Source organism: Lepeophtheirus salmonis, chromosome 2 (genome assembly GCF_016086655.4).
Source record: "Lepeophtheirus salmonis chromosome 2, UVic_Lsal_1.4, whole genome shotgun sequence".
In the NCBI taxonomy this organism is placed as follows: Eukaryota; Metazoa; Arthropoda; class Copepoda; order Siphonostomatoida; family Caligidae; genus Lepeophtheirus; species Lepeophtheirus salmonis.
In genome coordinates, this window is record NC_052132.2 from 6663437 (window position 1) to 6689476 (window position 26040).

At 30.8% G+C, this 26040-nt stretch overlaps 1 protein-coding gene across 1 annotated transcript in view; it reads left to right on the forward strand.

Annotated features, from left to right (window-relative positions):
* LOC121132538 (glutathione S-transferase 1) overlaps positions 1-20181 on the forward strand; it is a 96762-nt gene extending 76581 nt beyond the window's left edge. Inside the window, exons 4-6 of the mRNA XM_040727961.2 lie at positions 3402-3555; positions 10156-10355; positions 19953-20181. Of these exons, the coding sequence (XP_040583895.1) occupies positions 3402-3555; positions 10156-10355; positions 19953-20100 (502 nt within the window). The 3' untranslated portion in view covers positions 20101-20181. The remainder of the gene's footprint in view (positions 1-3401; positions 3556-10155; positions 10356-19952) is intronic.
* The last annotated feature ends 5859 nt before the right edge of the window (positions 20182-26040 follow it).

Consider the following 26040-nt stretch of genomic DNA (forward strand, 5'->3'; position numbering starts at 1 on the left):
GATAGCCAAAATACTTCCGATTAGTATTAATGCTAATAATATTCTCATTTATGATAATGTTAAACTCTTCCTTAAACAATGTCAGAACATTTATTTATTTCATTTTTATCCCCCCTCCTATCTAATATAAGATCGTTTTTCGGCCTCCCACTCTCAAAACGATGTTGTTATTTGTTAGCTCCCCCTCCCCCCTTTTATTAAGTTATCGTTAGAATCATTAAATATTTTTTTACCGCTGATTATCAATATTACGATAATTTATAGTTAATAGTGTATACATACATAAAAATTTTCGTCAGCTCTATAAGTGTATTATCAATGTATTAGGTTTTAAGCAGATGAAATCTCAATAAACGTATGTACTATAACAAAAAAAAAATATTTTTCGAAAGTTTAAGAACTTTGAACGCATAAAATCATTGATAGAATTCCAAAATCTAGATATCCAAGTTGATTGAAAATATTGACAAAGGACGTTGAATTTTGGAGGAAAACAAATAATTTATATTTTGTAATCAAACTGACAGATGGCTTAAAATTTTTTTATCATTAGTTCCTTACTAAAAAGTTCATTAGAGCATTTATTTTAAATTTGGTCTTTATAAATATTTTATATGATGACATGTTTTATTTATTTTGCTCTGGCCTTTTTTACATATATTTTTTTCTTTTAATTACATTTCTTTTGATATAATAAATACATAAACTGTGATAAAACGTAGAAATGAATAAAAAAATATCAATGATAAAGCATTGTTAAATGTTGATAATTAATGCTCTTCTCCAATTTTCTACAATTGGCAAAACATCATCTAAATTATTTTCTTGGGCAAAATCGGGATGACTTTTATCATTCGTATGATATGATTTAAGGTGACACTTCATTGCAGTGTGGGAATGCCATGATAAATTATATTTGAACAAATACATTCTTTAATTTTGAGTGTATTGAAGGGCAGTAGGACTCCATTTTTGTTTTCTATTGAATCCCATTTGGTTCAAAAAGACACTTTTGCAGAGACAAGAAATTGAAATTTGACATATTCTCAAAATATAATGGTGGTTCTACAATTTCAAATCCACTTGGGCTATACTTGTAGTTTAAAGGAAGCGATAAAAATTTGTCCGGAAGAACAGGATTCCGATTGGTCTGAAAAGGCTCAAAGCATTTTTTGACGAAGGATTTAACTATTTGCAATTCATAACGTGATTGTAATAAATGTATTGAAAGCCATTTAGTACTTGGCACCCCAAGATTAAATTCAGAGCCTTTTTTAAGTGTGAATCAGTTAATTTAATAATTATGAATGACGGTGTTTCACCAAACTTTAGAGAGAGCTTCAAATGCAGTAATATTTTTTTCCCCTCAAGTTCAGGAATAATAGTTTTTCGTGATTCATTCAGATGATACCCATAGGTGTCATGGGGTATAATTATACCAGATAAGTTGGTGGTTAATTTTGATATCCTCCAAAAGCTTTCGTAATATTTATTATCTCTCATAATAGTCGTCTCTCCTATTCATGATGGTTTTTAAACAATAAATATATATATATAAACTCCTTTGAATTTAACTCTCCAACTAATTATTTCTAAAATGCTAATACAACATTGTTATTCCCTTACTAGAGAAACCTCCTCAAAACATAATGTTTCCAACCCCATGTTTGACGATATGGATGGCGTTCCTAGGGTTATACTCAGCATTTTTCTTCCTAAAAACGCTTTTTTGTTTCCTCCATATAATGTTTTCCACTGTTTCAACAAACCTACCATTAAACTAACAAAATCGGAATAGGGATCAAATATATATTTTCTCCACTAGTGTACATGATATTTTGTATGAGTGGGTGTTCTATTTCAGCATATTTCCCGAATTATTATTTCATATAAGTCTCTAAAAAAACAAGTAGACAAATATATAAATGAAATTATAACCAACATACAAAAGTGATTATAAATATGAGTTAAGTCTAAAAAAAAAGGAAAACAAACATTCACATATGCACCTACTTACACTATTTTCATCATTAGCGAACAAAAATTATACTTGTATATTTTGCAAAATATTCCCCATAATTATCTTATTTTAATATAATTTTTTGGCAAATAATTAATCTAATATTTGGTACTTATTAGTATTAATAAAATAGTTGATGATACAATGGTAAAAATTTGTTTAGTAATTACTTAATTATTACATCCTCTTTTGTGAGTTCGTTTGTAAGCTGGATTAAAAAAAAAGTTACAAATTGTGCTGGTGAAACTGTGTAAAAAGTTACATTTTTATATCTTAAAATTGAAATACTATAAAATTTTGAAAGGTGCTTAAAGCGCAAAATCCACCATAATTTTAAATAAATTGAGACATAAAGCTCAAATTGAATTTGAGAGGTCAAGGTTACATAGAACCTTGAAAATACATAATTGACTTTAACTTTTGATCCAATTTGGTCCTTAAAGATTATTTCTATACTGATTTAGATCAATATTTCGGTTGAGTCACCTGTCTCAGACCGTGGCTCAATTATTTCTGGTTTCCCTGATTTGAACAAATGGGCAAACATGTTAAATGTAATTCCAAATGTTCTGTTTGCCTGTTCTTTCTTTAATTTACTTTGTTATATAATAGAATAAATCATTTAACTAAAAAAATAAATATAGGTTAAGTATTATATTGTATTATAACGTAAATGTGAATACTTTTTGCAAGGTATGTGCAATGCTCTTAATATATATCTTATTTAGTTTAATAAACCATCGACATTTTTAGGAAATAATCTAAGGACTGACAGTCAATGACCAGCCCCAAGAACTGACAGCCTTAAGACTGGAATGGACTCAATAATTATGGGCCGTCACAACACTAGTAACAAAAGCCCATGAGAAACCCTACCTCGTATCTCCACCACAGTTAGCAGGGTTACATACTAAGTATATATTAAACAATTACACATACAATGAAACACTTTAAACTACCAGATAAAGAAATATATATATTTTTCTAGCTATCCCTGTTTAAACTTTGTAAAACATCATTGTACCGATGTTCACCATTCGAAAATACAAATGATGTTTTACACAATTTATCTGTAAAATCGGTCTTGATCGAATTTTAAATATGATTGATTATTTTTTAGATTGATCTCGACTGAATATTTCCTTTCAACTGATTTTTTTTGTAAAAAGTATTACAATACTCTCAAACCTGGCGTATGATTTCCAGACCGAAACCCATCACTACTAATTATGCTTACATCTATATTATTTTATCCATATATTTATATTTGATCTCTTAATAGGGTAGACATGGTATTATAAAACATGTTTAGGATATATAAAGATATTTATTGTTATAGCAAATTAATTCAGTGTGTTGATATCTTTTTTTTTTCTTTTAGTCGAGCTATTATGAGCTATCTAGTCAATAAATATGGGGATACGAAGTCTTCAACATCTAGTCTGTATCCTAAAGATCCTAAATTACGAGCCATTGTGGACAGAATACTCTTTTTTGACATCGGAACCCTTTACAAAAATATAATCGATTATTTCGTAAGATTTTTATATCCTAAATCTTTTTTTCTCTTTACATTATAGTTGTTGATGTAATGCAAAATCTTTAAAACTTTTTACAAGTATTTGAAAGTTTTAAAGTTTTTTCAATACTATGATGATTCTATTTTATACGTCTGGTCCCACACTACTTCATAATTGGTTTATGGCAAACTGGTTCTTTCACGGGCTTTCAAAAAATAAGAGAGTAACAAATTTCAAAATACATTTGATTCAAAAATAATTTATTAACTTATATACAGGTATGAACTTAAATATTAAAGATGGGCCAATACGAATTATGTCTACTTATTTTCCTATTATCGTTGTAATCATGATTCTTGTCTGTAATTGAGACTGTTATTTAAAAAATGGTATACGATACATTTATTGGCATTAAAACCATTAGAAACGTTGGTATCAAAAGATAAAATTGAATTAAAATATTATTTTAAAGATTGTTAACTATAATCACACACCATGATTCCAAGTGGCATTTAAAATCAGTTACCATACTTCACCTACATGGTAGTCCTTTTAAATCTGTACACTTACTCATTCAATAATGAATGAAAGTTGAGTGTTCGAAACTTATACATATTTAGATATATTAAAACATAAAGAGTTAGTTACAAAACTAAAAAAAAAATTGGACACTCTAGCTTACGCAAAAGTCAAGAAAATGCCACTTGAACGTGATCGACCAACATCCATTTGTGTACTCCCAGGAGTGTATCGTCTCCAGGACCACTGTCTACACCATCAGTAAGTCTGAAACGCTGGAGAAGAAGAAGGGGGTTGTCAAAAGGGCCAAACTGGTTCCGGAGGAGTTAAAGAAAACAGCCCAGGTCAATACCCTCAAGTCTATGAGGACCCATACAAGAGATCTGGGGATTTCATCCAGGACTGTAAAGAGAGCTATAAAAAAAGGGAGTGGAAAGAGCCTTAAGATGGGTGGAGAGGCCATTTTTGAAAGCCTCAAAGCAAATGTCAACCAGCACTGCGACGCCATGACAGATGCCTTTTTATGGATTTTATATGAAATAATTGCGATATATACCCTTTCCAACGTAGCTGCTTGTAATTTATAACACAAATTTTCAAGACCACTTTAATGTACGTAGTAAAGCAGAATGAAAAATAAAAACTACTTTTCGTAAATTATACATATTCAGCTTCACTATTGGGAATGTTTTTTTTTGAATCCAAACGATTATAGACTTACTTACGAATAGACAATTGACAAGAGTTAAAATTATCATATTGCTAGAAAATTGTCTTGATATTACTGTTTTTTTATATGCTGAAGTTGAATTTTGGTAGATTTTAATGTGATATATCGGGTAAGTTGACACACTTCCATTTTCTAACAAGTTTCCATGTTTTAATACTTCCACTCTTTTCAAGAATAACTTCCAACTAGATCTGTATTGATACCATAGAGATTAAATACATGGAGTTATGATACTGAGAAATAGCAAGGGAAATTCTCTGACTTCTAAACAGTAGTCGAGAAAAAAAAGATAATTGACCAAAACAATCGAAAGGATAATATTTCCTGCAATAATGAAGATCCAAAAAAAATTATTGTATTAGTATTGCCTTTCTAAAAAGTATTCAAGTTTTCAATTTATTGATGATCATGTCTTTGATTCAAATCCTAAATGAAACCATATATTTGCACTAACTAAACCTATTTCAAAATTTATGCAAGTATAAAATTATATCATTGGGGAAAATGTGAAAGTAAGAAAATTCAAGAGACCATAGATCTATTGACCTATCTAAATTCATATAATTATGCAAATAAATTATTATTATTACAATAAATATTTAAAGAAATAAAAATATCATTGCGTCACCTATGTTTTTAACATACCTAATTATTCGAATTAGAATGTTGTAGTCAACTATTTCTTTTTTCTTGATGGGGTGAACTACTTCGTCACATCATCACTCTATGTATTTGATATCTATGATTAAAGCTCATTGAGAATTATTGCTAAAGTTTTTTAAAAACATTATACTGCCAGTGTGTAAAAAAAAAAAAAAAAAAAAAAAATAAGTAATCGAACATTAATATGGTAACCCGTACAATACTCTACCCCGATTCATGAGCAACAGCACTTAATAATCAAATGTTCTTTCCTCAAGTATTAAAGAATGATGATAACGGCTTTGGAAATCGTTTCAATGTAGCAACGAGAGGCCCTGTTTCAGATTGAAAATCAATTGGTACATGAGTCACTATGTTCAGGCAAACTGGGACTACGGCACGACGAAGAACTGGAGTACCTCAGCCTATCATATCATCTGAGAACATTGAGGCAGTAGAAGCTTTATTCTTGCAATTCCTCCGACGTTCTGCGCAAAAACATGCCTTTGTTCATGGAATTTCCGATTGTTCAGTGAGGCGAATACTGTACGATGCCCTTCATTGCCACCCATACAAGATAGCAAAAGTGCAAGGGTACTCATTATACGTGATTGCACTTTGAGAATGAACGCATGTGATGTATTTCTCGAAAACAATCCCCAACAATTGTAACAAAGGCCTTTGAATTAACTGAAAGTCAGGGTGTGGTGTGCAATTTCCTCCACTGGAATTGTTGGTATTTGGTTTTTTTGAAGAAAATGAGATTACGATCAATTTATACCGGTATGTGAACATCTTAAAAGGAGTTTTTTCTTCGGCAAATGTGACCTAGGGGATATTTTGTTTCGACAGGTTTAATTATTTAGAAATCATAGCTCTTGTTTGATACCATCTTTTCCCTGGACATTGAAAGTTGAATATAAATCAACTGGAACCATAAATCGTTTTGAATCATACTTCAAGTTTTATCTTATAGGAAATTGTTAATATTGAGCTATTTACTTCCAATTTTAAATAGGGATTCTTTTTTAAAGAAAAGTAGGGCATATATATGTCATAATCAATTATGTTATATCATGGAGTTGGGTTTCTGACCACCTGTCTCTATATATATCTTTCAGCTATGATTAATGAATACTTACTTCAATCCATAAATATCCCGAAAATACATTTTGAGTATTAAAAATACTAGTTTTGGTATTATATTCAATATGGTTTATTCTCAATAGAGAACCATATCCCAAAAGATTAAAAACGTGTGTCTATATTGTATGTTCTTGTACTATCGGTGTAAGAGCCTAAAATATATTTAAGTATTAACTCAATTATTTAATCTTATTATAGATCTTCAGTGAAAAAAATCAAGCAGATTCAGAATATTCACCGACATAGATCAAATTCAAAAAACAACCCAAGGCATTAAATTGATCATTTATCAATAAAAATGAACATTTCCATTAAATAATAATCTCCTTTAATGTCAGGGGAGGAAGGAACCGGAGATAAACATATGCATTAATGAAACACATTTTATCATTTGACGCTGATATAATCTGCTTACAGGATATAAAATTCTCTGTTTCCTCCTAATGTAGAAAGGATTTTCATTGGTGCATAAATTTCTTCCACATTTTACAAATATAAAAGTGACATCTTGCATCAAAGAATAATCTTTTCTTAGCGAGTCACACAAAATTCGTATTTGCAACCGTGATGTCTTATTTTATTTAATTGATACGTATGGACCCAATGAAAGATGTATTCCCTTCTATCAATAAACTATCGACGACCACGTGGATAGTTCTATACCAATTATAATGATCGACGATGTTAATTTTGACATTGCCAAAGATCCTAATACCGACAAAACAATTTATATCTTAAAGGAGACGATTTACAAAACTTAATTTGTCTGATATAATGATTTTTTTTCTCGAAAGATCTACTCTTGGTCAAGAGCAGAACAAAAGTCAAGGATTTATTTGGCTTTGATCTCTTTGTAACATTTGCACCTAGCTAAGAACGCAATTAATCCATCAAAACCCTCTTCTAATCATAGACTGATAGAAATTAAATTTTGGTTTTCTCGAAACGTTCGTTTTAGGATTCTGAGATGGATTATAGAGGATGACGGATTCAGAAAGATAATCCAAATCAATTTGAGAAAGGAATATTCATCCTCCTACTTTTCCAAATTGTCAGTTGATGCTTTTACAAAAATAATCCCGAAAAGTGACATCATATGTTTTATACCAAAAACAAAGGAATTCTGAGATTTACCAAGTTCAAATAAAAAACAAATATTGATAGCAATTCAATTTTTCTCGTTCAATTATGGCAAACTCAAACAATTCTTTTAGAGCCGCAGAGGTTGTAGAAGCTCAAATGGAGGCCAAAGTCATTGCAGAAAACAACTCGTCAAGAAGATTGAATTATCTGTCTGAAATCACATTAGTTCAATACCTAATGTAAAGAAAATAGTTTATGATGGAAAAATCCTTACTAAAACTGAAAATATTTCAAACTCTTTAATTCTGAATTCCAGGCAATTGTTGGGTCTAGAAGACTTCTTTTTCCGAAAAGGTAAAAAAGGTGCTAAATCATGAGAAAAAGTGTTTGCATAGGAGAATAATACTCCATATATTACTAAAAAATATTAGGATATTAAAACTCCAGGTCCGTATGGAATTATTGGCGAATTTTACTCAATGTTTAGAAAATAGAGCCAAGATGCTCAGTTTACTCACAAAGGGAAGAATAACTCTAATTCTGAAGAAAGGAGACAGTTCCCATTTTAGTCACTGGAGACATATTACAGTACTCAACGATTCATATAGAATTATGTCCAGCGTTATGGCTGAACAAGTGGAGGAAGTTCTCAATAAAAGGATTGGGGTTAAACAAAAGGGATTTTTAAAGATGAGGAAAATATATGATGTCTCTCGATATATTCGTGCTAGTATTAATTGGGTTGCAGAACAGCAAAAATTTGGAGCTATAATTGCGATGGACTTCTCTAAAGTGTTCGATTCTATTACACACGAACACATCTTAATAGCTGTTAAAAAGTTCCTACCCAGGAAGGTATTGAATCCAGTACAAACATTATTATATAATGGAACATCAACTATATCAATTAATGGAGTGGAAAATGAACCAATTACGCTAAGGAGAAGTAGCAGGCAGAGCTGTCCTTCAGCCACACTGCTTTTCGCGAATGTAGTTGAGGATCTGGTCATGGGTGTTTTAAGACAATTTGGTGGATTTGATATAAAGCTAGACGGATCGAATCACGACATATATATCTACGCTGAGGATGTCACTTTATAAATAGAGGGTAATTCTGAGCCACAACTTGTAAAAATAGTTAAAATTTTACTAAATTTTAATGACAGGTTTGAGAAGGCTTTGTGCCTTTCTATCAAATGAAAAAAACTGTCATTTTACCCATTAGACTGTGGAACCCTTCTCAAGGTCGAAGAGTTGGCTCCTGTGAAAGAAAACTAGATTGAGATCTTGGGTATCGTTTGGAATAGAGACGGTGAGGATGTAAAAAACTGGAAGGACATTTATTCAGTTGTTCCTCCAAGATTATGTAGGTGGATATCCTTCAATTTTCAGATAAAAATAAAACTGTTCAACTCATTCGTGGTACCTAGGGTTCTATACAAAGCAACATCTTATCCTTTTTATACGTGAAGTATCAATTATTGAAGAAGAAAGATGATTCAGCATTCTATTTCATACAAATTACATTCCTGTGATTAAAAGACCAAAAAGACAACTTGGAGGTGGGATTTTTGAATGACTTTCAATGACGCCGACATACAAAAAAAGTTTAATAGTACAATATTCCAAATTTAGCCATTGATATTTGTAGATACTGATATTTATTCTTTGAGATTCTTTGATTTTCAGTTATAAACATATTTAGACTTGGCAGTTACAACTCGTTTTATTGCTTGTGCGGGTACGCAAAACAACCCATGAGCTGTGATATCAAACGGATTTTAATATACATTTTTTTAAAAGTATACATTGAATATTTATCTATAATATAAACGTTGATATTCCTCATCAATATGTTTATGAATAAGTTATACAGGTCTTCAGAAAAGTGTTGTTTTTCATCCTTTTTTAGCATAAAATGAAAAAATATGGAGTTCAGAACCAAGATTCAGAATCAATGAAAAAACTTCTTAATCATAAAAAACACTTTTACATAAGTTTTAATATTTGTACTTTTAATTTAGGGATAACTTTAAGGGTACAAAATGACTCTTAACGATAATTGTCACGAATTACAATAATCCCAGATATTTCAGACGACTGAGATAAAGACTGATATATGTTTTGGATTCTACCTCATAGATAAATTTGATCATTTTTTTCAATTCATTTGTACAAAATTTTCCCACTTAATTGTTCTCTGTGTCATGAAGTCGTTCTCATTCGAACCTTCGAAAGTGTTATTTACCCGCTCAAATTAATTGTAAAACATATTTTAATAAACAAATAATTATTTGCAATTCATTGAGTTGCCACTGTCAAAAATATCCAATTAATTATTAAAAACTCTTCTTAACTTATACCCTGAAACACACAGATGCAAGTGTAGCCTTAAAATTGAGAAAAACTCAAAAAAATATTCATGTTAGATTTTTGATTTTTTTGATTCCTTAAAAAATATTTATGTCATATTTCGTTCTTATCTTTATTTGCAGCATCCAATTATCATGTATGGAGACGATGGAAATGAACAAAAGGAAAACGCTTTGAAGACATCATTAGATATTCTTGATACTATGGTTAAAGAAGGGGGTGGTGTTTATTTGGTAAATAATCACATAACCATTGCAGATTTCTCTGTTCTTGCCTCTGTGACACAATTGGAAGGGATTGATTATTCCATCACTGGTTACAAGTAAGTATGTTTTGCTTTTGAAATTTTAGAATATTATACCAAGTTTAATCAGAATTGAAATTTTCTAAATTTTTTAAAATTAAACAACAATATTACATGAGGCCAAAGTTAATAAGGCTTTTTTTTCAATACCAAAAATGGAATAAGAAATTAAGTGCTAAGTTTTTACAAATATAATTTTTTGTCCATCACAAGATAAATTATTCGAAAATTAGATAGAAAAGTTACGTGCGTCCTTGCTCCATGTCTCCGAAATCAGAGTCACTGTCCCTCTCTCACTTCCCCAGAGTGTTTATCTAACCCATAAACTCAAATATATATTTGTTATATATATTGCATTATGTCTTATATATTTTAATTGATAATTAGAATGACAAATGTTGTAGTTAAATGATGCATTTTGAGACGAAGAAACTTCAACTTGTATCATTTGATTATACAAGTTACAAATTGTTTAGACCTCCCAACTTGTACACAGCATATATATAATAAATCAAAATACATTAGTAATGATATGAGACTGCTGATAATTTTTTGGGGCTAAGGCACAAAATAATAAAGGTTAGCAACGCTTCTTCAATTAATAATTAGGTGAATATACATTTTTAAAGAACTATTTCACTCTTAACATGGAATAAATCAGTAGCATACCTAGGGGGGGGGGACCGGGCGGCACAATTTTTGGGACGGCAATTTGTGGTCCCAATGTATTACTATATATGTAATAAATTTTTCCCCATTTTTCTAACATTTCATTATTTTTTTGTATTTCTCAAATCTCGGTCTTTGAACTACTCTGTAATTATTTATTTGTCAATAATTGCAATACGGTACCATCATACCTTGTACATCGTGTATATTTATACTTTAAACGTTTATATATGGAGTTTTATCTAAATAACCATTCGATATTTTTGGTGTTCTATACTTTTTGGTGAGCTTCACTTACATACAAGATGTGATTACAACTTGTTATATTTGCATGTTCTACCTTAATCTCTTTAAATATTTACTGGTTTTAATCATATACACATGTTCTTCCTTCCATACCTTTTAGTTATTCTATTATATAGTCTTCTGTTATCCTTTAATATCCTATTAATTCTCCGTCTAAAACTAAGCTAGGATCAGGATGAACAGTGTGTCAGTATGTGGAATGATAGAACAGGTTAGGTTAGATTGGGGTTTCTTATTTAATCAACTGTACCAAAGAGTCGAAGAATATTTGTTATGAGCAACTGTTCATAATATTAAACTATTTAATTATTTAACCTATTTTATTATTGTTATATCAATGATGAATTTGCAGATTTAAATAATTATAGGTATTTTCAATTATTTATGTAATAAAGATCCGTGTATTTATTATTTATTTAATTTATTGTTAAATATCACAAATAGATTACTGGAACATATCTTACTACCCCTTCACAGAACAAGCGAACTAACAAGGACAACAGTGCAGCATTCTGAAGAAAAAGAAAAACAAAGAGAAGAATAAGACAGGGGAAATGAAGAAACCATACTTAAATTTATCAGTCCAGCCCATGCAGACGAAAATAATATTACTGCAGAAGTTCGTGGAAATGATATTGATGAAGTTCATGGAGATGAAGTTGGTGAAGATCATGGAGATGATCATGATGATGTTAGTGAAGTGGAACTTGAAAATAAGATAGAATATGATCATGATGTTGATGAAACTAATCCACCACAAATTACTGATGAAAAACCCCCCTCTAATATTAATTTGAAAGATATTGGGATGCGGCCTGCAATGTCTAATTACAGTATTCGGGAAATGCTTACACAACAAACATCGTGCAAAATATTAACTGTGAATTTAAAGAATTTATATGTCCTGGACAAATATCAAAACTGAAAGGGGGAACTAGAAGCCTTTCAAGAAAATGGGTTTTTCGAACTTACAAAACGGGAAAAAAACTTGAGAGCCTGGATGATATACTCTCCATTGAAGGAAGCTGTGTTTTGTTTTTGTTGTAAGCTATTTTCAAATGAACGCTTCATGATTTGCTCGTTTGATGGTTTCAAATCTTGGTGGAAATTAAACACTAAGATACGAGAACATGAATCTTGTCTTGCACATGAGAATGCGTTCACTCCGTGGAAAGAGCTAGAAATTTTCCTTTTCAAAGGCAAGAGAATGGATAACAAACATCAAATCCTAGTTAAAAATACAACAAAGAAATGGAAGCAAATTCTTAGTAGATTATTGGACATAATTATGTTTCTTGCTAAGCAAAATCAAGCTTTACGGGGCCATAGAGAACATATTTGAGTTGGGGAGGAAAATGAAAAATAAGGAAATTTTCTGGAGCTTGTTCAGCTGATGGTAAAATACGACCCAGTGCTACGTGAACATTTCGTTAAAGTAAGAATTTCTAGATATGTAACTTCCTATCTCTCACCACTAATTCAAAATGAATTTGTGAACCTCTTGGGAGATCAAATGAAAGACAAAGTTACTGATGAAGTGAAAAAGAGTAACTCCAGACATTTCTTATATAGACCAAATGAGACAGGTATTATTGTATGCTAAGACAGCTGACAATGAAGTAAAAGTAGAAGAACCCTTTCTTCGTTTTATTGAGATTAAAGTGCAAATATGCTGAGCAAATGACATCAATGATTCTTAAACAATTAGAAATGGACGGGATTAACATTCAGGACTGTCGTGGACAATCATTTGATAGCGCAACAGTAATGGGAGGTCATCGATCTGGTGTTCAAATACGCATTAGGGAAGTTAGCCCAAATATTGTATTTGTGCCATGCAACAATCATTCTCTGAATTTAGCAGCTGTACATGCAGTTTTTGTGGTTGCAAATTGAGTTACATTTTTTGGCACATTGGGCTTTTTATCTTCATTCTTCTCAGCCTCAACTCATCGGTGGTAAATGTTGATTGCTATAACTGGTGTAACTATCAAACGGGCGTGTGAAACGAGATGGAGTAGTCAATCAGTTGCAGGTAAAGTTATTCACACCAAAGACACAGAAGTCATCACTGCCCTTGAACGTTTGATGTGAAAATTAGAAAACACAACTACGACGTCTGATGCAGGTTTAATTCTTCAAGAGATGCTGTCCTTTTCTTTCTTTACATTCCTTGGTCTTTGGAGATATATACTTCGTGAAATTAATGACACTCAAAAGTTCCTCCAAACAAAAGGACTAGACATACAACAATGTGCCTTTAAATTATCATCATTGAATGCTTCTCTACTTTAAAATCGAGACAAAATAGTGAAAGGTGCGTTGGCGTATTCAACAGAAATTTGCTCTGATATGGGAACTAGTACAGAGAATTGAATTCGCAAAAAGAAAAGAATGGGATACGAAGAAAGTATTGATGCCACTCAAAGTTATGCTGCTGAACTAACAAGAGAAATGTTGTCAGTGATAGATCGACTAGTTGGAGAAATATCCTCTAGATTCGAAAGCCTCAAGAATATTGCAAAGAAATACATCTTTCTCACACCGTCCAAATTGTTAGATAAACAGTATAATTGTAATTTAAATGCTTTTGATGAGAATATTCAGAGAAAATACTTTCTCATTCAGAAGGCAAAAATGCATTGAATTTTATTCAAAAATATTATCTTACTGATTCAGTGCCAAATATAGTAATACTTTTAAGAATCTTTTTAACTCGTGCAATTTGTATTACTAGCTGCGAACGGTCCTTTTCTAAACTAAAACTCATTCAGAATTACCTCAGGTCAACAATGAGTCAAACAAGGTTGACTGATTGGTAATACTTTCTATAGAGCGTGATATTGTGTAAAAAATTGATTTTGATGAGGTCATTCACGATTTTTCTAATTGCAAGGCACGTAAAATCAATTTATAAACTTTTTTAAAAATTAATTCACCTTTTTTTCTTCAATAAAACATTGTAGTTTTTTTTTAAAAATAAATATCACAATTAAGTTTGATTGAAATAAAGAGTTGCCACGTTTTTTCTTTTTACTTGGCATATTATTCAGTTTTTGGCTTTTTCAAGTTTTATTAGAAATTGGAAAGAAGAGGGCAAAATTAACATCTGCTCCGGGCAGTAAATTGCCTAGCTACGCCACTGGATTAAATATATATTTTAATCAATTTATATATTTTTTTAACATTCTGCATTTCGTTGATGCAGAATAATTTTAATTCAATTCTATTAAATTAAATTTTTAATCCGGTTTAAATGAACCGAAGCCATGGCGTTAAAGTACATACAATATACAGGTACATATTGTTCCGGGATATAATTTCAACAAACATTCTAAAAATCAATCTTTTATAGAAAAAATAAAATAAACAAAGAAATTCACATTCAGTATAAATATTTGTTAAAATTTCTGAAACCCTTTTTTAAATATATTTCAATGATTTCGTGAAGTCGATGGAAGATACCGGATTTTTTCTCCTGCAAAATTCTACATCCTGACTTGATATCATTGGCAAACAGATCAATAATATGTAATATTTGGAAGTGAAATAATTATAAATTAAAGGTAATAACAATTGATATGGGGGAGGGGGGGGATACTCTCAAGGATTACCTCGAAGACATTTTTGTAACCCCAAAAAACGATTTCTTGATTTCAACTATAAAGAGAAGTGGATACTTGGATCATCCCTGACGAAATCTACTTTCTAAGATGATTGACTGGCTCTCTAGTCCATCCAATGATATTATTGAAGTACCTTTGTATAACAAGGCCCGAACACGGTTAAAAAACGTTTAAGAAAAAACTTTTGACCGATATAAGAATTTGCTTATGTGAAATAGAGTCCAAATCTTTACAAAACTCTTTAGCTATTATCGCTCCAAACTTCTTCCTACTTTCCACTTTATCAATTCCAGCTTGAATATTGGGCGAGACGTTGTAAATATTCCTTTGTCTTTAGAATATTTTTTGTTCCATCCCATTTTTTCTCCAGAGCGAATCCTATAGGATTCAATGAGAACGATAATTGATCTCCAATGACTATAGTTTGACCCATATCCTTTTGTCGGAATTAATGAAATTCTTCCTTTTGTTTTTGATTTGTGTAGTCGACCAAACTTTTCCATAAAACGTCAAATTTTGAAAACATGCAGATTCATTTTGGGGGATAGTGATTTACTATTTCACTGAATTCCTTCAAACACTCTACCATCTTTGCTTCATTTACTTTTTTGATTGTAATTATTAATGCTACATCCAACTTTTTCTATTTATTAACATTAATCTTGTCAATTACTTTTACTTTAAAAGTGAAATCCTCAATGGAACCGTCTATCTTTTTTATTTTCATCACCTTATAGTTTTTCTAGTCATCGTTTCGACCCTTAACGTCTATTGGAAATTTAGTATAAAAACAAACTTAAACCAGGCTAAATCTAGGATATTAGTCATAATTTCATGTGAATTAAAATCATATTTCATTAATATGTCGTAAAAATGCATGTGTTCAATATTTTATCTTCTAAAGCACAAACCATCTGCATTTTCCATTGTGAGTTCGATAGATTTACGTTTATAGTTACTATCCAGATTCACACGAACCGTTACATCTCTATTTTCATTAAGGACATTTCAGTAACCTTTTCTATTAACCCTAGATGACTTCCAGATATTACCGTCAATAGATTTTCCGGAGGTTTAGTGGACATATTTTGTTAAGAGTTATATTCTAATTCTTGTTAGGTTTGAGTTCTTCTCTTACAGAGTATCAAGGGAAGTGGATTTATTTAGAGTCGATCCGTGGACTAAAGGATGAGCCTACATTTTACTTATTGGAGATCAATTAACTCACTTAAGGACTGCATTTTCATTATAATTTAATTAATTTTACTCTTAGTTTTGAGTCTATAATCATGTCCCTTGTTCAAAATGAATTATTTGTTACCTATTACATAATAAGAAGTAGTTATATAATTAATATCACCCTACTACTCAATAAAAGACGAACTCTCAATAATGAGACCTTCCATCTAATTTCAAGATCCTTCAAAATGTTAATTTTACGAATCACTCCAAAAAGTCAAAATCCCTTTTTCCTACCCCCAATTACTCGTATATATAATCAGTGTTATTTCCTTATTAATAAAAGGTTGCGATCATTGAAAAAACTTCAAATTTTGAGATAGAAAGAGAAAAGATGATGTGCGGGCAAGATTGTTAACCATGCGCCGCTCAATAATATATACTATCTTATTCAATGTCTGTTACCTTAGATAAATAACATATTTATCCTATTTGATTAACGCTAAAGTAGTATTGAAAAGTAGGAGTAAAACTCATTAGTAATAATGAAGGTAAATTAAATAACTATTTACTTAACATATTATTGTTTAATAATAGTGGAGTACCAATCGTTAATAAATAATAATTCCTCAGCAAAATATGTTAAATACATACACTGCGTGGAAACTTGAAATTTACTTACTCAAATAATTCAAAATTTTGCGGATTTTAAGTGACTAACTACCAAAGTTCCGAATATTTATGGTTTTATGGAGTAAACATTTGTTGATTATCAGTAGTATAAAAAAATAAATATATATACATTTTATCCATGAAAAATATGTCATTAGAGGGGAAACAAGGGTTCAGGTCTCCACATTAATTCGTGTGGGTCACACTCCAACTGAAATTTTAAGGTGTATTGGAGTCTCCAAGGAAGACTGTCGACAATATGAATGAGAAGTTGGAATTGGATGGAAACTTTAACAACAGGAATGATAAAAAAACAAACCTATTATAAAGTCAAACATTTTCTAAAGCTGGATTAAGAGATACCCCACCAAGTCAATGCGAAATTATACTTAGTATCTTTGAGTCCCTTACATTACTATTAATAATGCGATTGCAAATATTGGCCGTAAGTCTTTGGTAACGAAAAAAACCTGTCTCCAAAGTTGTAAGGACTTATAAATAATCTTAAATCTGGACCTGCCGGAAGAATGATAATTTTTTCAGTTGAAAAAATATTAGATGTAGACCAAGTTTATAGCCACTTATAAGTTTTAGGTATATAAATTAGGCTTAGATGATGATCATCACTGCAGACAAGCTTACATGAGCCAAAGATGTGGCTTTGTTGCATCAAATAGCATTATAGCAGCACTAATTTGGTTCCCTGAGGGGCTACAGGCTGAAATTTATTATGTAACTTTCCATCTTGTATTATGTGTTATATAGCTGACCATAAAATAACACTGGATTATTATTTCGAAAATTGAACCCGAAGAATACGGGATTTATGTAGGATAGCCTTGGAACCTCAATACAGGTTAAAAACCACTACTGCCACTTTAAAAAGACCAATAGTATATGCTCCAAGTCAATGAGTTTTGGAGTATAAGTTTGGTCTCTAGCCAAATTAAAAACCACTAACATCGCTTCAATAAATAAAAAGTACCCTTCCTCATTTCTCAATACTGTTTTACAATGGTAGCTTCGGTGGCCGCTATTTATCTTCAATTTTTTTTCTATAGAAAACTAAAACTATCTTCAAATTCTTAAATATATGTCAATACCATCTGTAGATGGGGCAGATAGAAAATGAATCACTACAGAATGTGTTCAAGCTTTTATTTATTTGGTCAAATCTTGATTGACTCTTGTCTATCCTGAGTTTGTATCAGACCTTCTAATTATCCAGATGTGTCTGTCATTGGAGTAGTCTAGTAGATAATTACATAGTATTGCATCATTATCTAATATATTTATTATTTTTTTCGGCAATATGTCCATTCCACAAAATGGTCATTCGACAAAGTGTACGTTCGGAAAAATTACATTTGAACAAGTGGGCAATAAGGTTTTTGACAATGTGTGCTAAAACATTACCACCAAGGACCACCTATAATATTTTGAAATTTTAGTTAAAAATCTTACTTCCATTTGATTTCAAACAAATGACATGCTTCTTCCATGGGACATTTTCAAAGAATATGATTTAATTTTTCATAATGTGTGCATCATCAAATTTTTATGTTGACTGTTTCTTAGTTTTGTGCAAAACATATTTGCTGAGCACAAATCTAAAATCAATATAATATTGTAAATTCAAACTAAAATGATCCAAAATCATTAAAATATCCACGTACCAACTTTGAAAAAGATATAGAGTCAAGACAAAACTATTTTTGTAATTCTTAGACTTAGACCATTCATACTTTAACTGGACACCATCATAATATTTCCTTTAAAAATAGTGATAGCTTGTATTGTGTCAGTCTTTATATAGGACTGAATACTGGAATCCCATCCAGTTCAGCCTCTTTCCGGTCCAGTTCAGTCCTGTATATTGGTCCTAAACCTGATAAATTTCACTCAACTTGATTTCTTCTTTTTTGATTAGTTCTTGTACTGCAAGCTGAAGTCCGGACAGTCTGGATGACCGGTCCTAAGACTGGACTGAATAAATAAGGACTGAAACAATACTAGGTAATTTACAAAAAGGAAGTCCTTGTATTACGCAATTTTCAAACACTGTGGATTTCGCATAACATGGTATGTGGAATTATTATGACTCCCAATATACTGCGGAATATTCCCCTCATATCGCAGTTTTTATTATTAGCATAATAAATTATGAAAAACTATATATTGAGGTAAACAAGAATTTTTGTAGTGACTGATGGGTTCGTTCATACTATACATATATTTTCATATTAAAAAAGTGTCTAATTTGACATAAAGGGAGGGGGTCTTGTAAGTATTTTATTTGATACCTAGACTTAAAACTTTTGGTTATTACTTAGTTCACAAACATTCAATTAAAAAGGTTGCAGAATAAATATTGATTAATAGGTTCCAATTATTGAAATTTTACAGTATTGAAATGACACGATTAAAATCAAGCAAATGCCTAATTCAGAAGAAATTTAAGAGTTTTTGTGAATTAAAATAATTTAGGATGAATAAAATGGTTGTTTTTTTTTTGTACTAACCAAACTAAAAAAACTAAGGGAAAATAGTAAAAAGTGGACTTTGAAAAAAACAAATCTCACATTCTACGGTTTTTGTTATTAAAAAAGTCGCCGTACAACCCGGATGTTTCTTGTTCCGAACAACCGCAATGAGTACTAATCACATTGAAAATACAGAATCGAGGTGATACATGAGGTTTGGTGAGTTATGAATTTCTTGTGATACCGAATTTGTATCAAAATATGAACGAACTTCCTTAGAAAGATGATAAATTCTCATTTAAAAAAGAACTCTTCTTTCAGAAGGTATTATATTCAATATAAAAAGTTTTTATTTTTGAAAAATATATGTGATTTATTATGACATTAGAAAAATTATGTAATTGCCTTTCATATTTTTTTTACATTTGAATTATGTAATAGTCTATTAAAAATAATGAAATATATTTGGTTGCCTTCAAGATACACGCTTTATTAAATCAATTTGTATTTGATTGACACTTTTTAGCAGAAATATTATTCAATTTTTATCTTTTTATAATATAAAATTTATGTAACGTACTATGATGATAACACTTCTTGATTACGTGATTATATTTTTAAAGAAATATATTTCAAAATAAGAAAATACATTTTATTTTTATTTCTTATGTTCCCTCCAGGAACCTTTCATCATATGTAGAAGGCCTCAAGAAATCCTTATCTTACTACGATGAATGCAATAAAAAAGGAATTGAGATTTTCCGAGCTTGGGTAAATAGCAAGAAAACGCCATCAAATGCCCATGAAGACACGAAGGAAAAATCATAATTTTATGCGTTGTTAAATTTGTTTCTATTTTGTATTACATTTATTATATGAATAAAGTTTGTCATTTATGTATGATCCTAATCATATGTAAATATATATTTTCTGGAACTCGAATCGTTGGCCGGTCCTGGAGCTGCATCCCCAATCAGTGGTCCCCCTCCCACTTTCAGTCTTTTTTCTAATCAGTCCAGTTTTTTACACCATTCATCAATTCTAAGAACTCGATTATCGCTCAAATTAGCAACTGGAAATAGGGCTAGTCAACTTTTTTTTACTAGCACAGAGTACCACAACTATCGGAACATAGTCCTATAGGTTGTTAGGATTGGCAGTCCTTAGTTGTAGATTTTTAGGACTTTCAGTCCTTGGGACCGATCCTTAACTTTCCGCCCTTGCAATGTTTCATGAAGACGTTGATGGTATATTAAGCCAAATAAAATATATGGTATATGTATTATTAACATTCTAGATATCTTGCAAAAAATTTCCTATTTCCATTGTAATACAATATAATACGAACCTATTATATTTTTATTTTGTCTTTAAAATTTATTCTATTATAGAAAGGAATAATTATAAAAAGGAAAAACACTCTCAATGATGTCACAAGAGATCGATTGACTATATTTGAGGATAGATAAGTGGGACTAAACTGCGATCCTTGGTTCTAAATAAGGACTTAGGATATATAAAATTTTGTCTGCTGAAATGACGTAGTTTATAACTACGTCATTTAAGCTGTTGTAGTTACAATAAAAGACAAATAGGTACTGTTTCTAGGACTGAAAATATTAATCAGGACCAAACTGATAAAATTGTAGTTTTTGAAGATCGATCCAATACTAGTCATAAGTGATGGTTAGATATTATTATTAGATGTTCCGATTGAAAATACTTCTAATGAAACTTTCTTCTATATTATGTGCATATAACTAGTAAGAGCTAAATATATTCTTCTAGTTGTAGAGCTGTTATAAAAATGATTTAGAAAATTTGATTACCTACTATAAAAAGGTGAGTCATTTTATCAACTGACCAATATGTCTTTAAAATGTTTCCTATGGATATTAGGAAATACCTGATTTAATAAAAGTTGAAAATACCAAAAATAATTATGATGAAGGTTTTAATTAAATAAAAACAGTCATTTTTTCTTGAAACAAACCCATTTCCCTCCGTTTTTTATCTTTCCATTCACAGAAATAATAGTAATATACATACATCAAGCTAAGAATATCAACTTATGGATACTGTATTCGTTCATAACTTGAAATATATCATGATAAGATCAGTGTACATTCTACAACTCATGCAGACATATGGCTCCAACACAAAACAAAGTTGGAGCATTGATCCCAACGTACTTGGGATATTTCAAGAACAGAGAGGGCTTTCAAAAGATACTTAGAATATTTCTCAGACTTTTTATCAATAAAACAGCCCGAAGCCGGCTTTTGGAGTCTAGAACATAATTTTTTATTCAATGCGTGATTTACCACTTTTTAATTATATACTCTTATGCAAGGATCTTTATTTTTTTTTTTCAATTCTTTAATTAAATTATAGTCCCTCACACAGGTTCTTGATGTAGTATGGATGCCCTTAGACCTCTTCAAAGTTCACTTTTTTCATCAAACATATGCAAACTTACATAATTCTTATTCTGTCTAAAATAACGAAATATACAAATAACTTTAATTGTAGAATTTGTATATGCTTTCAATTTAGCTTTATTGTTGAAAGTTTTTGTCTAAATGTCGCAAAATTCGAGATGTTTTGTCTTTGTTTCATTATTGTCCCCTATTCGTATATCACTTAAAGTGTCACCACATGAAACCTAATAAAATTTTATTGGATATGGAAGTAAATAAATAAATTTGAAAACTGGATATGGGCGCTTAGTGCAGTCACACACTTAAAAAAAGTTGGTCTTTTGACAAGGTCTAACTGTAATTCATCAAATAAATACAAAAATCCTCAGCAAAAATCGTAAAGGCTTAAATAAATTCTAAAAATATTTCATGATATTTTCATAAAATGGCCGCTATTTGTGCTTATATTCACTAGGACTTGAGTTTGGAATTAATTAGGTTTTGATTAATTTACATAAATATTTACTTGTTTCACGTGTCTCCATTTACCCCATAGAGGTTTGAAATATGTAACAAAGAAAAAAGTTATCGCTTATGCACTGATTTTTGTCATTAAAGGGGTATATACTTAAATAATTTCATATTTTCTTCACTTATTTTTAAACTCTAAATCAAAATTAAATGAAGAATCCATTGAACCAATCAAATTGATTAAAAGTAATGAATTTGAAGGTAAACAATATTATTTATAAAAGTATGTGATGAGAAAAAGTTGGAGACTGCAAAAGGAAATCTGTAAATTATCATGATGAAGCATCTGTTTCTAGTAAAGATAAACTTCAAAAAAACATAAGAAAAAAAAATGACATTGAATTCAAATAAAAACAGTTACGAAACTAAATTAATGCCACGGCTTCTATAGTTTCGGCAGATAATGGCTGGAACAATAGCTCAAGGGACTCTGTAGTACTAGTAGCAGCAACCACTAAAGCAATTGGTATCAATGTTTGAGATACGAATATCAGTGAAACTAGTGTAAGAAGTGAACTGAGATAACAGTCAAGTTAAGATAGGTGTTTGTTGTTGCAAAGTATGTCTATCTCCATTTGGATGGAAAACTAATCAACGTAACAGGCTAAAATAATAAATCCAATTGTGTTACTGCTGTCATACGAAATATTGGCCAAGATAAGTTTCAATGGGTCTTAGCAATACCAGAAACAGCTATTGCGCTGATAGATGTGAAGCTGATATCGTAATTAAAGAACTTCCAAAATATGAAATTAAGATCCAGATAAAATGCACTAACTTTGATACAATTAGCTCCAATACATCAGCTAAGGTCAGTTATTGCAAATATCTTGAAAGGTTGAGTAATCTAGGAGTTGGATTATTTATAAGATTGAAAAAAAGAATGTAATTCCATCTACATCAAATATGAGAACTTGACAATCATGGAGATGACTGCATTAACTGACTGGATGAAAAAGGAAGCAGACAAAGTTCGTAGTTGGGGTATGAATACTCTCAACGATATGGTTTTCATCCAAGGTGATTCAAAGGGATTTCTTGAGTTGACCTTAGTCTTTCTTAGTGGAAATATTGATAAGCTTCAGTATCATATTTTTAAGGTAGCCTGTAATGCTCGCTGGATGAGCAAATGTCTTCACCATCCTAAGATTGCAAAGCTGACTAATAAGTTCAAATAAGAAAAGATCGAAAAAAAGAAAGTTACGGAAATAGCTCAATTCATTGTATTTTTATATGTAAAGTAGTCTTAGTTTGAAACTCATTGTCATCATCTCTGGTATCTGACTGCACAGATGATACATAGTTATGGCTCTATGTTATAATAGACTGAGAGCTGAGTAAAGGAAAGATCTAGAGAGAGGTATTAATGATAACCCCAGACAACTTGTAAATATTGGAAAGTCTGAGTTTCCTCTAATGCTCTGGCCTGGTCAAAGAACTTATGTAGCAGCTTTTGTCACAAATAGCTCTTGGCTTATATTTAATCCACTTAAATTAAAGGAAAACTTGCTTAATGTACCTTCAATCTACTAGCCATTATTTTGGAGTACCTAAAGTTAGAAACTTTTGGCAAGAAAATCCCTTCTTTCAATGACAACGCAGAGAAGGGGGTAAATTAAAAAATAATAAGTTATACTTTTGTTAAGTGGGAGACTGAATTAAAAATATATTTAACAAAAACAAACTATATAATCCGGTGTTTTTGGTATACTACTCAATCAATGAATAAGTTTTTCTAGTAATTCATGAAAATAGAGTACATACCGTTATTGAAAAATATACAGTGCATTTCAAATAAACTATCATCATCCTAAATCACCATTTAAAATCTTAATTATGACTCATATAAAAAAACTAACAAATGTTTTTGGTTTGGTGACACTTTGTTTACATTTTTTATTTTAAATATTTTTTCTAAACAATTGATAAATATAAAACTGAGCAAAAGAGATGCTGCTTACTCTCTTTCATGCTAGCCATGAAACAAAGTACATTTAAAAGCTCCTAAATTCTCACTATCTTCCACAACTTTCCATTGTGTTATAGGCAGATTTAAACAATCAGGCAATGCTACCAGGAAGACACATAAGCTTCAGAAGGATAAGGAGTACATCCCTGATTCTTAGCTGGGCTTCAATGGTCGATAACAGCATCCCCAGATTCTCCAATAAGTGAGTTTGCCAAAGAACACAGAGTGAACAAGGCAACCATCACCCAAGTCAAAAGAGTAATCCACGGAAAGAGACTTATTTCCTCTCTAAAACCAACTAGTGATTACTTTCGTTTCTTTTCTGATAAAAAGCTCTTATTGAAGATCGATCATTTAAGAGCCAAAATAATAGGTGGATCTGGAAAGATATTCACAAAGTCCCTGTTGTCTTCAGAAGCATAAATTGGTGTCATCAGCAGTGATATTGATCCTCATTTATTTAGGTTTGGCATCAGAATCAATCAAGATGTTGACATGGATGTACTGGAAAAAGTTGTTGTGTCCTGTATGAAGACTGTCGCTGTTGGGAGGCAGTTCAAATTATAGCAGGACAATGCACCAGCACACAAAGCCTAGCGGACAATTTAATGGTTTAAACCCACTCTACATCCCTTTTGCCCACCTGAGTTATGGTATACAAACCAGGGCTGCGGAACCAGAGTCGGAATCGGAGTCGGTGTCGATTACATTTTTGGTGGAGTCATAATGTTTTTACCGATTCCAACTCTGGCTACAACTATTATAATAATTTATGTAAACGAAAATTATTTATAATCTAAGGCTTATATTGAGTATTCGTATATAGTTATTTTCTAAATGGTTATAAATTATGGGTATTAAATACTATTAATTTATGAAACTTATTAAATTAACTAATTTATATGTTTACTTTACAAATTTCCAACGTGCTTTATAGTTTATACAATCATAATTAACAAATATTTCTAAAGTTTGAATTATTATGTGGGGTAACTCATAGTCACAAGCAGTGTAAGTTCATTAATTAAACATGTGAATAGTCAATGTCATCAGAGAAAAGTGCAACATTGCAGTGAGATGTTGTTTGTATTGTCGTTCCTCGGTTACGAGTACATAAACTATTTTCCGAAACTTATGAATGTATTAGCAATAGATTGAGTTTGATCCATTTCTTCATTTCATGTTCATATAGATAAATATCTTATATTCCAAATATTTTCTTTATACAATGAACAATTATTTACTACATATTACTAATAGCTATAGGAATAAATTAAATCTATATTTAAATTATATATACTCAAATGATTCAATAGTACTTAGGTATATTAGCAATAAAACCTATTATTAAAAAGTAATAATGCGCATTAGAGTCGTGGTGTCGGAGTCAGTCAAATTCAAAATATTGGAGTCGGAGTCAGCCATTTTATATATCGACTCCGTACTCTGCAGTACAAACTCTTCAGATTTAAATATATGCGATTACCATATTTTACGAAGGTTGGAAGTGAGTTCCTGAAGAACTCACCATCACAATATTATTTTTCTAAAACGATCCATCACCTCAGTCCCCAGGAATCATCTTCCCGCAAAGATAGCTCGAAAACGTTTCTTTTTCAGGGATCTTCTGCAAAAAGTCCTTAACCAAAATAGAGGATATATTGAATAAAAGTGTTTTGTCTACATCTTTATAGTAAATTTTATAAGTTATGAAAGAGTCTGTAAGATCATATTCGAATCCAACTTTTTCAATGAGTCTATACTTGTTTGTCTATTCTATCCCAAATATTTTTTTTTGCTTTTTGTAGATCAGTGTTTTTGTTTAATCACCGTAATACAATTTCTAGT